This window comes from Lepidochelys kempii, chromosome 2, assembly GCF_965140265.1.
Source record: "Lepidochelys kempii isolate rLepKem1 chromosome 2, rLepKem1.hap2, whole genome shotgun sequence".
Classification (NCBI taxonomy): Eukaryota; Metazoa; Chordata; order Testudines; family Cheloniidae; genus Lepidochelys; species Lepidochelys kempii.
Genome location: NC_133257.1, coordinates 157,840,592 through 157,853,767, shown reverse-complemented (window position 1 = coordinate 157,853,767; position 13,176 = coordinate 157,840,592). Strand labels below are relative to the sequence as shown.

Genomic DNA, 13,176 nt, shown 5'->3' with positions numbered 1-13,176 from the left:
CCCAACCAGGGGTATGTGTACCCCCGGGGATACGCAGAGATCTTCCAGGGGGTACAGCAACTCATCTAGTTTTGCTGAGTTTTACAACAGGCTACATAAAAAGCACTAGCGAAATCAGTACAAACTAAAATTTCATTGTTTATATACTGATCTATATATTATAGACTGACATGCAAATACAATATTTATATTTCAATTGATTTTATAATTAGATGGTAAAAATGAGAAAGTGAGTGATTTTTCAGTACTAGTGTGCTGTGACACTTTTGTAAGCAAGTAGTTTTTATTGAGGTGAAACTTGGATATGTAAGACTCCTGAAAGGGACACAGTAGTCTGGAAAGGTTGAGAGCTACTGACCTAGCCAATTCAGTACTATGTGGACTTCAAAGCAGGCCATTTCCCTTGTGATTCTCTTTAGATCATTTACTTACATTTTGGAGAGTGAAGGAAGGCCCTGGCTGTGCTCTTTGGCTGCAGCTACAGAGAGCTGTGAAACCTTTGCACTGTGCTAAGGTAAACATCTTTGTTGAAGAAGAAGAAATTTGACTGCACATCAAAGGTAACAGCAGAGTTTTATTTGTGAAGTGATGGGGTACAGCAGTTATGATATCCCATGGAATACAGAATTACTGTGTTTTGAAATAATGGAGATTGCGTAAGATTTGCATCACATGCATTGTAGTATATGGTTTACCTGCTCCCATATAAAGGGAGCTCTGAGTCTTATTTGTCTTGGTTACGTGAGCTGGGAATGGGCAAAGGAGGAAAGAATGTTGCTTGGTAATGATGTAAGGTGAGGAAGAGCCTGACGTCAACTGTTTTTGAAGCCATTAGCTTGTTATTTTTAATGTCTTTGTCGGATGTGGTTCCTGTCATCTAACTAGGTCTGTCTCAGTGGGCATCTAGAGCTATTGAAAGGCTGCTCTTTAGCCCTTACACTAGGGCACAAACTGAAAACAATGGACGTGTTCTATATTAGAAAGGCATTCATGGACAGACAAAAAAGAGTGAGCTACTGGGAAACATATTTGGCAATGGAAATACAAGCATGGGCTGTCATTGTGAACATTAGATGGCGCAGGGGGGAGAAGAGAGAGTGAGAAAACAAATAGATAAAGCTGAGTTATGAATACAAAGCAGTGTGAAAATAATTTCATGCAAGGAAGATCTAATACATCATAACTTCATCCAAGCTTTCCTTTCTCTCTGCTGCAGGGACTCCAGGCCCTTTCCTCAGCTTGAGAACTGTGACTATGGGTATGTCTCTACTCTCACTGAGAGGTGGAATTTCCACCTCAAGCAGACATTTGTGCTAGCTCTACTTAAACTAACACATTAAAAATAGAAATGTAGCCCCAGCAGCATGGGCAGCAAGAAGGGCTAGTTGCCAGAGTATGGACCTATGGTCTCAGATGGGATTGTACTTGGGGCGGGTAGCTCTTCCTGCTGCTTCCACCACCGTGGCTACCCTTCTATTTTTTAGTGTCCTAGCTCAATTAGAGCTGGCATGGGTATGTCTCCTGCTCCAGTGTAGACATACTCTGTCAGATTTGGTGCAGAATGTTTGGTTTCCTGTGTTGCTGTTTAACAATTATCTGTTTGTTTGGTTACAGGACTATTAATATATGCTATATGGACAATTTAATGTACAGCAGGGTCCTCCCTCTCCTCTCATTGAGTTAAATTGGAACAGAATCTTCATATTGAGCAAATGAGTAAACAAATAATCATGTCATCAAAACCCATTTGGTTTAAAAAAAATAAAAAGGAGATGGGGAGTTGACTAAACCAGTCAGCCCTATATATAACATTTGTGCTTAAGTAGTTGTAAAGCTTTCAAAGCTCAAGTTGTATTATGTATCATCCTCCAGACCTAACCTCTTGTAGTAGCCCAAGAGAAAACAGCAATGCATTTGTTCTGCTGTCATGGCAGTGATTAGCTTCACATCACATGGAGCAAATCTTACTCCCCTTTACCCGAAAGAAATTCCAGCAATATTTCTTCTCTCATGTCCCAAATTTGGGCCTTTGCAATTGTGTTTCATAGAGTCAGGCTAAAAGAATTTGGTCTTTAAAAGTCATTCTCTCAGCATGCTGGAGGCATATTTTGCTCATTTTCAAGAGATGAAACAGTTGGCAGGAGAAAGCTGCTGCACAGTCTCCTTGTCAGTAGCCTAGCTGTCTCTGCCTGTGGGGGGCAGGTTTCTGAAGTCTATCGATTTATACAATCTTTTCCCCCCTTAGAAGAGCAGTGTAGCAAGGCAAAGACTCACCGGTGCGTACCTCCTGCTGGTAGTCTTGGGAATTAGCTCTCCAGCATACAGAGCGCCTCCTCCTGGCCATTGTCTCACCTGCCACTGGAACCCCTGTCCCTCCCAGACCCCAGTGCCCTTTACCTCAGGATTCTGCCCCAGCAGTACCCCCTTGCTCTGGGTTTCCCCACCTTGCCTCAGTGGTTACTGCTAGTCATTATCTAGCCTCCGCTCACTGGGGCAGACTGCAGTCTGTCATGGCCACTCATCATTGGCAAGGAGGTTGGACCAGCTGCCTCTGCCTATCTCTGAGCTGCACCTCCCTGCCCCGGTACCTGCACAGGCCTTTACTTAGGTCTCAGCCTGGGGAGTTGCCAGGCTGGAGCTCCCCAGCCCTGCTCCACTCTAGGTACCATTTTCTCCTAGGTAGCCAAGTCCTTCTCTCTCTACAGCTAGCAAAAGACTGACTCAGCTCCTGGCTCACAGCCCTTTTATAGGGCCAGCTGTGGCCTGATTGGGGTGTGGCCCCAGCTGTGGCTGCTTCGCTAATCAGCCTAGCCTTTCACAGGAGCGGGGGTAAGTGCCCTGCTACAAGCAGCTCTAACGGAGTGCTTTGTAATAGTTGGAAAATGGTTGCTTGAACTCAGGATTTTATCTGAATTCTTTCTGTGCACATACAAAACAGTGGGAAAGTACAAATGCTTTAATCCAGATGTCTGAATATTATTGGTTCTGCTGTTCCTAGTTTAATTTTAACTGCTATCCAGAGTCCACTCAAAAGTTTCCAGAAAAGCTGTGTGTATTCACCATTGAGCTATATGCAGTTAAAAACAGGGAAACAAATGCAGCCCTGGTAATGGAGTTGCATCCACTTACACCAGGGCTACCTTTGGCCCACCAATATTATTAGGAATGGATGAATTTGCAAGATTAAGACTGGTGTGGTTAAGGTACTGGTCACCTGATCCAAAGCCCACTGAAGTCACTGGAAGTTGTTGAGGCAGAGTTAGGCTCAGGCTGTATTTTTCCACACGGTCAACTCCATCCCAGATCACCTACCTTTCTCTTGGTTTACTGGTGCAATCCCAATAAACAGTGGTCTAAAAAAAGCTTGATGTTTAAGGCATCACTAATTTGTTTCACATAAGTAGAGACATCTTAATAATAACTTAAATTTCTATTCACAGCCGCTTCCAAAGCAGTTCAAACCCCCTGCGTACAGTACACTCAAGATCTGCTAAAGATCTTGGATGAAACTCCAGCTTTTTTTGGAAATCACTCTCCCATTCCTGCATCCCAGCGGTGACATTTTTAGAGGAAATTTCCCATTGAAACAATTCGCCCAATCCGGAAAAGTCCCATGCTTTTTACTCAGGTTACATCTTTTAAGAAAGAGCATTCCCGTCAAAACACTTGCAGCTGCAATGACATTACACGGGCAGTGGTTATATTATTTTTAATCGGGTGTTCACTGTGGTTTTAATCAGATATTTAACCAACTCACAGCCCTAATTACAAGTTTTTAGGTGAGGGCTCACAAGTGAACACTTCAAACGCCTCTCAGAGGTGATGAAATTCACTGTTGCACATTTACAAGTGAGAATATGTGCACATATCCAAAGAGTTTTATGGGTGCCATCCATGATTCTAGATATGTGCTATAGAGCCATAAAACAGTGAGGGGATTCATTAGTCTGGAGGAGAGCAGGTCTGAGAGAACCGACTTTAGGAACTAAAAATATGAAAACAAGTGAACCCTACCCACCCCAAACCCAAAGTAGTCTGAGTCCAGAAACAAGTTGTAAATTGATGCGTAGGTACATGCCTTACAACATGTTATTTCCAGATGGGTCTCAGAAGGTAGATTGCAACCAAAGACTGGAATTAGACAGGAAGAGAGCACATGAAGGGAAGTTTGTCAACATATTTACTGTCATTTTTTTACCCATTCTGTATTTATTTTGCCCATCTGTTCAACAGTGGTATGGTTCATATGTTAGATGTCACGTTGTTTCCAGTTTATAAAGACAGTCTTATGCAGTGTAGGACCAAAATCTAAATGGACCCAAAGTGGAACCCAGAACTGGAACACACTTATATTTCAGTTCCAGATCAGTACTTTGCAGTTTGGACAGATCTCTACTTTAAACTATTACAGTCTGGTAGAAAATCATCTCTGGATTGTTTTGGCCAACAACTGTTCTTTTAGATAAACACATGCATCTCCCAAGAAATCAGTGAGCGTTGCATCTGAATATTTAAAGGCAGAATTTGGCCCTATGCATGCATTCATTCCTGTCGCCGAAGGGGAGGGGTGAAACCCTGACCTTTAAAACAATAAACCACAATTTTTGTGTGGCCAGTGATGTGATTGTCTCTGCTGTTTTTTCAGCACAATAAGTAGTAACTCTCTTCCAAAGCCTCTTCTGGCATGGTAGGTGATTATAAAGCTCAAGCAAGGTGGGGAAGAGAGCCCTGATCCTCTGAGTTCCATTTAGAAGCAGGGATGGGGAGGGAGGTTTATTTACCAGATGGAAAAGAAGAAAATGGGGAAAAGAAGAAACTTTATTTTGTAGATTTTATTGTATGCAATGGGGAGTTGCTATACAAAACTTAAAATTTAATTCTGTTTTAAAGTACATAACCATTTTCTTTTGAGGTAGGATATAGCTAGTAAAGGAAATTAGAAGAGAGAGCCCCAAAGTGAAGTTTCAGAGTAGCAGCCATGTTAGTCTGTATCTGCAAAAAGAACAGGAGTACTTGTGGCACCTTAGAGACAAACAAATTTATTAGAGCATAAGCTTTCGTGAGCTGCAGCTCACTTCATTGGATGCACAGAATGGAACATATAGTAAGATATATATATATACAGATAAGTTGGAAGTTACCATACAAACTGTGAGAGGCTAATTAGTTAAGATGAGCTATTATCTCTATCAAGCATTCTTAAAACTACACTACCCACCTGCTGAAGTGAAAAAACAGATTGACAAAGCCAGAAGAGTACCCAGAAGTCACCTACTACAGGACAGGCCCAACAAAGAAAATAACAGAACGCCACTAGCCATCACCTTCAGCCCCCAACTAAAACCTCTCCAGCGCATCATCAAAGATTTACAACCTATTCTGAAAAATGATCCCTCTCTCTCACAGATCTTGGGAGACAGACCAGTCTTCGCTTACACACAGCCCTCCCAACCTGAAGCAAATACTCACCAGCAACCACACAACAAAAACACTAACCCAGGAACCTATCCTTGCAACAAAGCCCGATGCCAACTCTGTCCATGTATTTATTCAAGTGACACCATCATAGGACCTAATCATATTAGCCACGCCATCAGGGGCTTGTTCATCAGATGAAGTGAGCTGTAGCTCACGAAAGCTTATGCTCAAATAAATTGGTTAGTCTCTAAGGTGCCACAAGTACTCCTTTCCTTAAGCTAAGTATCCTCACACCTTCTTGTCAACTGTCTAAATGGACCATCTTGATGATCACTACAAAAGTTTTTTTCTCCTGCTGATAATAGCTCATCTTAACTAATTAGCCTCTCACAGTTTGTATGGTAACTTCCAACTTATCTGTATGTGTGTGTATATATATCTATATCTATATCTTACTATATGTTCCATTCTATGCATCCGATGAAGTGAGCTGTAGCTCACGAAAGCTTATGCTCTAATAAATTTGTTAGTCTCTAAGGTGCCACAAGTACTCCTGTTCTTTTTCCAAACTGAAGTGCAAGAATAGCATTAGGAGGCATAATGAAGGAAACAAATGCTTAGGGCTTGTTTACAAACTGTGTTTATACTGCTTTAGCTATATGGATATGAAATCAGTATACTTAAAGAGAAGTAACCCCCTAATGTGGACACAATTATACTGATATACCAGTTTAAGCACTGGTGTAGCTTATTCACGTAAATTTGGAAGAATACACTGGACCAGTGGGAAGCTTGAGTATAACTGCATCTACATTAGGGGGTATACTGATATAAATATTTTAGTTTAAAAAAAATGTTTTGATTAGAGATGTGTTTTTTTAAAAATGTGTATACACTATGCCTAAGTTCCATGTACAGTTCTTGGATATACGTGCCCAAGATGCTAATGAGATTCTGCAGATTCTAATGAGCCTGATGGGAGCTGGATGGGAGCATCTATGGACAGAATTTGGCCTGAAGTCTCTTGCATTGCTCTTCTGCAGTAGACGTGTATGTCTAGCAAAGACAGAATTCTGCCCTAGCATCAGTAGAGTTCAGACATTTGCTCAGCTTTCACATTTCTGTTTTACCAGCATGGCAGTTATGACATGCTTTCTTGCAGTGTTTTCCCAACACCACTTCTACGTAGTTGAATACGTTTAAATGTATATGTGGAAAACAGCTAAAAATTCTGGTCTCAGTATGCTGCAGCTTGATTAACTGCGCTTCAGTTAGGCTGTTCTGCAATTCCACACGTTGTTTCTCCAGAGCACATACCTAAACAAACTTTTAATGTGTAACTGCCCGTCTGAAGTAGTGCCGTTATGTCCCAGAAAGCTCTGCTTCTGTCAGTTACAACAGGAAGTGCTGTCTGCACTGTTTCTTTCAAACTGTAGCAGGAAGCCAGGTATCATGGTGCTGGGGAGGTTCCACCATAGTGAAGTCGTAAACGAAACAGAGTTGCTTTTGGGGTAATACTGTTTTCCTTATACTAACAAAGTTCCTTGTTCAGTGTGGAAGTGATGCTTTTTGAGATTCTTTCCCATTCATCTCCACTGCACAAGGATCTTGGCAGTCTTTAGCTTCATTTCAGATTTTAATGTGGGCTTAAGGGGTGCAGAGAGAGTAGAGCAGGCTTTTGGCTCCAGAATTCATTTCAGCTCAAATATCCTGTGGAGCGTAACAGGATATTTGTAGACAAAATTCAGAATGGGAACCCGTTCAGGCGCAATGGAGACATAAACAGAAGGTCTGGACCGTGGAGGACTTGAGGGTTGTAGACAAATCTGTTTGGAGCTTGGTGGGATTTGATGTATGCTCTAAGGAAATAAGAGTAGCACTGGGAAGAGGTAAACTCTCTCCCATGAGATGATTACAGCTGGGTCACTTTCTTATTTAGATGTTCATGCAAATTAGAAAATTGAATTTCTACTTCTTTATGCTTAGATTCTGCAGATGCTAATGAAGCTCATGTGGGGAAGTCATCCCTCTACCCCAGCTTGCTTAGATCCATGGCAATCTAGAAAGCCCCTGCTTCATCCCATGACCTTCCTCCCTTTGATCTTCCCAGAACACCCTTTGTACATTTGTTCATCCTATTGCAGCAGCTCTTCTGCCACTGCTCAGTCCAAGTGTTGCGCTCTTCAGGAGCTCATAATCCTGGGGCTTGCGGGAGTTTATTAAAGGCTTATTGTTTCGGAAAACAAGGATCTGGTTGAGGGCTGCAGTCAAACTGGGGAGTTACTGCACAAGCTGGCAACTGACAAGAATGACCCTCATTTGTCTGACTTCATTGCTTTTCTCTAGTCTATAAAATGTTACAAGAAAGATGAATATGCAGAAACGTTGACCTTTGGTATGAGAGCTCCATAAAAAACATGGTATGGTTCCCCCTCCCCCCAGCCCCTGCAAACTCCTTGCAATATTTTAAAAACATATGACTCCCAATACAGAAAAATGGAATAAAACTATACACAAGTTTGTGTTCTGTTCACATCACAAGCCACTCTGGGTTTGTTTAATTAGAACCACAGTATTAGTCATTGCACAAGGATTAATTTTTAACACAGCACTGAACCTATCACCAGGGAGATCTATGTAACAAAAGATTCTTCATTTGTTGTAGCTGCTTATGAGACAAGGTTTTTTGTTGTATGTGTTTGGTTTTGGTTTTTTTTTTGTAGGGAAGGGGGGTGTCTAGTACTTTGATTAGTGTAGATGAGAAACTTCTCCTAAAGCTTGCTCGTATGCACTTCTTTTCCATTAGAAAAGAAGTCTGGTAACTAACTGGCTTCAGAGCTACATTACATAAAGACACAAATGGTTAGTAAGAAATATTTAGGCTGTAAGTTAGACACCTAAGATCACAAAACACGTTTGAAGGTGGCTTATGAAGTCTGGCAGCAACGTAAAACAACTTTCAGCAGTTTTTAGGATGACGTCATTTCTTCTTCACTTTTACTAGCTGTAAAAATTGGAGACAGCAATCAAGCAATTGGAGAGGGAAGTGTGAGGCTTGATTTGTTGTCTGCAGCACTGAAAGATGTTCAGCAAACTGGCCTGGATTATTTTCCTAATGCCGTCTGGGTTTATAGAAGGGCAATGGTGGTGGCAACGGCTGTGGGGCACCACACAAACAACTACTTCACCTGTAGCCACAACTGTCAACACTATCACTTTAAACGTAAGTGTGCCTAAGGGCTACGTAACAAATGGAGTTTCACGGAGTCGGACTACAGGTAGCACAAGGGCTCCTGCAGGGAGCATCACTTCTACTGTATCTTCAGGTGCCGCTGGAGTTTCTTCTGAATCTACTTTGCCAGGTGGAGAAGCAGTAATTAATTTTTCCAAGGAAAAAGCTCTCTCAGAACTGGACTTAAAGACAGGAAAGAAAATAAGTCAGGGGAAACAAAAGAAAACAGGTAATACTAGCTGTAAAATAATAAACTACTACGACAAAGCAAATTTCAGTGTTGTGTTTTTTAACACTTCATATGGCAGAAAAATATGAGCGTGTGTTTATATATCCTTAGAGAGTAACTGCCAGAGCATATCACAGGGGCTTCTGTAATCATCTTAAAATTGAAATGATACCACGCAGAGACAGTTGGAAATAATTGCCATGTGATTGTAGTATCTTTCCTTGTGCATGCTGGAAGTGGATGTTGGCAGTAACAAAGCAGTATCTATCTTTAGTGTCACACTGCTGCAAATGAAAGTCAAGATTTTAGTTCATGATATTGACTTTCACTGTAAGTAGTTGGTACTTAACAGCAAGAAAAATGTCAGAAGACTGTGTCTGCTGGGACTAGACTGTACACCTACAACTCTGCATGTAAAAGTATCAAAACTCTTCATGCTGTCTAAATGTATTTGACTTTAGCAAGTAACTGGCAGAAGCACTGACCAAAAAATGCTGTCATAATTGAGGTATTAGTTTTTTTCTTGAATAGATAAGACACCAATTCCCTGATGATTTCTCACCAAAAATAGGGAGAAATCAGAAATCTGTTAATGACTCTCCCATACAGTACAAGGTTGTATGACTATCACACAAATATAGATATGAGCAAAACAATAAAGGGGCATCTTTTCACCTTATAGAGACTTGTGCAGCTAAAACTCCATAGACGAGTTTGAAAATATAAGGATTAGCAGCATTGCAATGTGAAATTCCTTTGTTGCAAATTAAAATTTTATGCTGGTAATTAATAAGGGACATTTGGGACTGTCTCCTGGGGATCTTAAGTTAATTGTTATATTCATCCTGTTATATAATATCAGACAGACACACACTGGAGAGCTGCTTTCAAAAGGAAAGAAAGTGAAAACAGAGACGTTAGAAACCAACATGCACAGAAAGTAAATAGACTTATTTTGCTTTTTATTTATTTGTGCTGTGTCCTTGAATTCTGGGCTTAATGGACTTCTCTGACTGAGTCTAAGCTAACTATCACAGCAAATAGCACAGTGCAGACATGAATACAACACACTGAGCATGGGGCCGGCAGGCATTGTCAAAATTTATACACCATTTACCACTAGTAGAAATGGAAATAATAGCAGCTATCTCTGTGAAGTATCAGCAACATACGTGAATACAGTTAGATAATTAGTCAGGGACTTGAGGCCAAATTATCCTCTCAGAATTGACACCAGAACAACTCCTCTGAAATCAAGAGGGTTACACAGGTGTGTCAGAAGGAGAATTTGGCCACCAGTCTTGAATCCATTGGCCAAATTCTCCTTCTCCTCCTGATGCAAGTAATCCCACTGGCACAGGAGGTGGTCTGTTTTACTTTACAGTACCTTGTACTTTCCAGTTACATTTTCTGCTACATCCCTTTCGTCCAGTTGATCAATACAGGTATTGTACATGTTTAGACTCTTTAGACTCGGAAGGTCAAATTCAGCAGTGCTGTTGTAAAGGGTGCAAGTCAGACATCTGCAAAAGGATATGAGTCTAAAGAGAATCTGGGTCTAAATCTGAGTCTAAACTGGTGGAATTTACATGCTGAGGATAAGCAGGTACATTTTATGATTTTAAACTCCCCTTTGAACCTCGCCCATTGAATCAGGTTGGAGGAAGGGTGGAGAATCACTGAACCTTAAATGTTTGGGTACCTAATTGGAATGGAGTTGGACCACTTTGTGTTGTATTATCTCCTCTATCCCAGGTACTGAGGTATTAGAGGTAAATTTAAGCAGCGTTAGTTTCGGTTCTGCAACTGTGGGATTAACAGCCTGACATGCAAAAAGGTTAATTTACAGCTGACTATATATGGGTGAAATCCTGGCTCCACTGAAGTCAATGGCAGAACTCCCATTGGCGTCACTGGGGCCAGGATTTCACCCTAGGAGTCTAGGTTAAAGAATAGTTCCTCCACTGTCACGTATCCTCAGACTTCAGCTCAGTTTTCCAGGCCATAGAAGTGAAGTACAATGAGCCCTGCTATTATTATTTTTTTATTTGGTTTGGCTAACTTTCAGTACTTTTTTTTCCCCTTAAAAATGTAATCTCCTGCCAGACAGATGAACAACATAGAAAAAGGAAAAATTAGGGATGCATACCAGAACCAACATTGGGCCCCAAATATTATTTGGATAGAGCTGCTCTCCACCACCCCAAACCTACATTTTCTCTTCTTTATCCCCTCCCCAGTGTGAGGGGCATCGCCCCTCTTCTCTCCAGTCTTGACAGAGAAGGCCAGCACGCCATAATCCTCTACCCCTACCATGTATAGGTTCTGGGGGTTAGCACTGGCATCCTATTCTCATGCGTTGCTAGCCTCTTGGCTGGCCCTTCACACTGTTTTTAGCTGCACTAGCTAGATTAAAGCTAGCATGGGTATGCCAACCTGAGGTGCAATCAGACCTCAGATTGCAGCATGGTCATACCCTGAGGCAGTGGTTCCCAAACTTTAACAACCTGTGAACCCCTTTCACTAAAATGTCAAGTCTTGTGAACCCCGTCCTAAAAATTAATATTTCCAGGGATTTTCTCCTTTTTCTGAGTATAAAGTATAAAAGCGGTGATCTTGGAAATATAAAATTTGTTTTTATGATGTGCTTATTACACACTATTTATTATTATTATTTATCATTACATTATTTTTATTACATTATGAAAATGGCAACATTCTTCCAAGATCTCACTTTCGTAGCTTGTATCACTTTGAATAAGCCAGTTATAAGACGAGGCTCCTATGTTTCATCAAGGCATATCAGATGTAAAACAGCATGAAGGTATTTAAGAAGCCAACTCAAAGCTTCTTAAACTCGTATACAAGCATTCAAGTCTTGAGCAGTCCAGGCAAACTAACAAAGCTTAAACTTGTTCTTCATAATAATTTAAAAACAACACTAGCAGCCTATTTAATTTTAAAAACAGCAAAAAATATCCACCTCCATTTCCATTTCTTATAAGGAGTCCTGACGTTTAAATCTCCTCAGTGTGATAGGTATGCTTGCTTTGATCAGCTTAGCTCTTGGAAGTCCAGGGGCTCCAGGCTGCTGGCCCCATGCTGCCTAAGGTCCCTTGGGATGGCTCTGTCCGCCATTAGGGAATTTTTTCCCAAGAAACCCTTGTAACATTTTGCGAACCCTCAGGGGTTCATAAACCCCAGTTTGGGAACCACTGCCGTGAGGGAAGCCCTTGCAAGCCTTTTTGTTCTGACTTAGCTGTGGCAAGAAGCCTGAGGAATTGGTATGTGATCCTGGAATCTTTCTATAAGGGGATCTTCACTCTAACTCCCTCTGACCACCCACCCCAAAGACTAGGCAAGGGATGTAGAAGATTCAGGGCCCGAATAGCAGCATCTTTTGTGCTAACAGGCATTCAAAGATTCAGGATTTGCGCATCCTTAGAAAAGAGGTATAGGTCATATTGTCCATTTCTCCCTTCTTCTCCTCAGTTTAAACTGCAAGTTGCCCGTTTAAGTTGTGTTTTTTGTTCGTTTGGTTTTTTTTGGTTTAAAATGGCACTGGGTAAAATTAGAAGGTTTGTTTCTTTTAAAGTCAACGATTTTTTTGGTTGTTTCAAAACTGTTGGCATAAAGGAAGGGGTGCAGGGAGTGACACTGGAAAATCGGTCCTGTAATTTCCTGCTCCTCCGAATAGTCCGTGTTCATCACAGCTTGTTTAGAGTACTGGCTTCTTTTTTGTTTGTGTATCCAGAAATAGTATGTGATAACATACTTGACCCTATTTTTAAACGCCAGTTAGCATATATAAGTGCCTGGAGTTGTTTTTGCTTTGGAGCTGGGGGGGGGGGTCTCTGATGCTTCTTTACTCCTCCTTATCCCAGAGGGGAGAAATTGCCCATCTACCATGTTGAACAAGCAGAATGTAAAAAAAGATTTTTGTTTTTTGGTTTTTTTGGTCAGACCTCTTATAGCTAATTTCATGATAAATTTCCCTACAATGACTATAGTATTCTTGGAATAAATTCCAGAAATTAAGTCACTCCGTCAAAATTCTGTACAGGAATCAGCTTTTAATGAAACTACTGTAATTCCACAAATTTCATTTTCAATGCAAACATCTTACAGAGTAAACCCATACAATTTTCACAGAGCTTCATATCAAAACTTATATCTAAAATAAAAATCTCACTTACTGTTTTCATTATTTTTCTTAAAACATCTGTATTAATTTATGGGCTGAATGAAACTCATTTAAAGTAACAATCTGGAATGAAAACTTTCTTTTGTTCTTTGC

General features: G+C 40.9%; 1 protein-coding gene across 9 annotated transcripts in view; it reads left to right on the top strand.

Moving 5' to 3' along the window:
• Positions 1–13,176, top strand: part of COL15A1 (collagen type XV alpha 1 chain) — a 282,092-nt gene that overhangs the window by 63,225 nt on the left and 205,691 nt on the right. For 5 of the 9 annotated variants that reach the window (XM_073332559.1, XM_073332558.1, XM_073332557.1 and 2 more), the window contains exon 1: positions 8,207–8,879. The exons of 2 other annotated variants lie outside the window; for them this stretch is intronic. In XM_073332559.1, coding sequence (XP_073188660.1) covers positions 8,501–8,879 — 379 coding nt within the window. In that variant the 5' untranslated portion in view covers positions 8,207–8,500. Of the gene's footprint in view, positions 1–8,205; positions 8,880–13,176 lie in introns of those variants that run through there. 2 more of the 9 variants (XM_073332555.1, XM_073332556.1) reach the window with 2 other exon arrangements.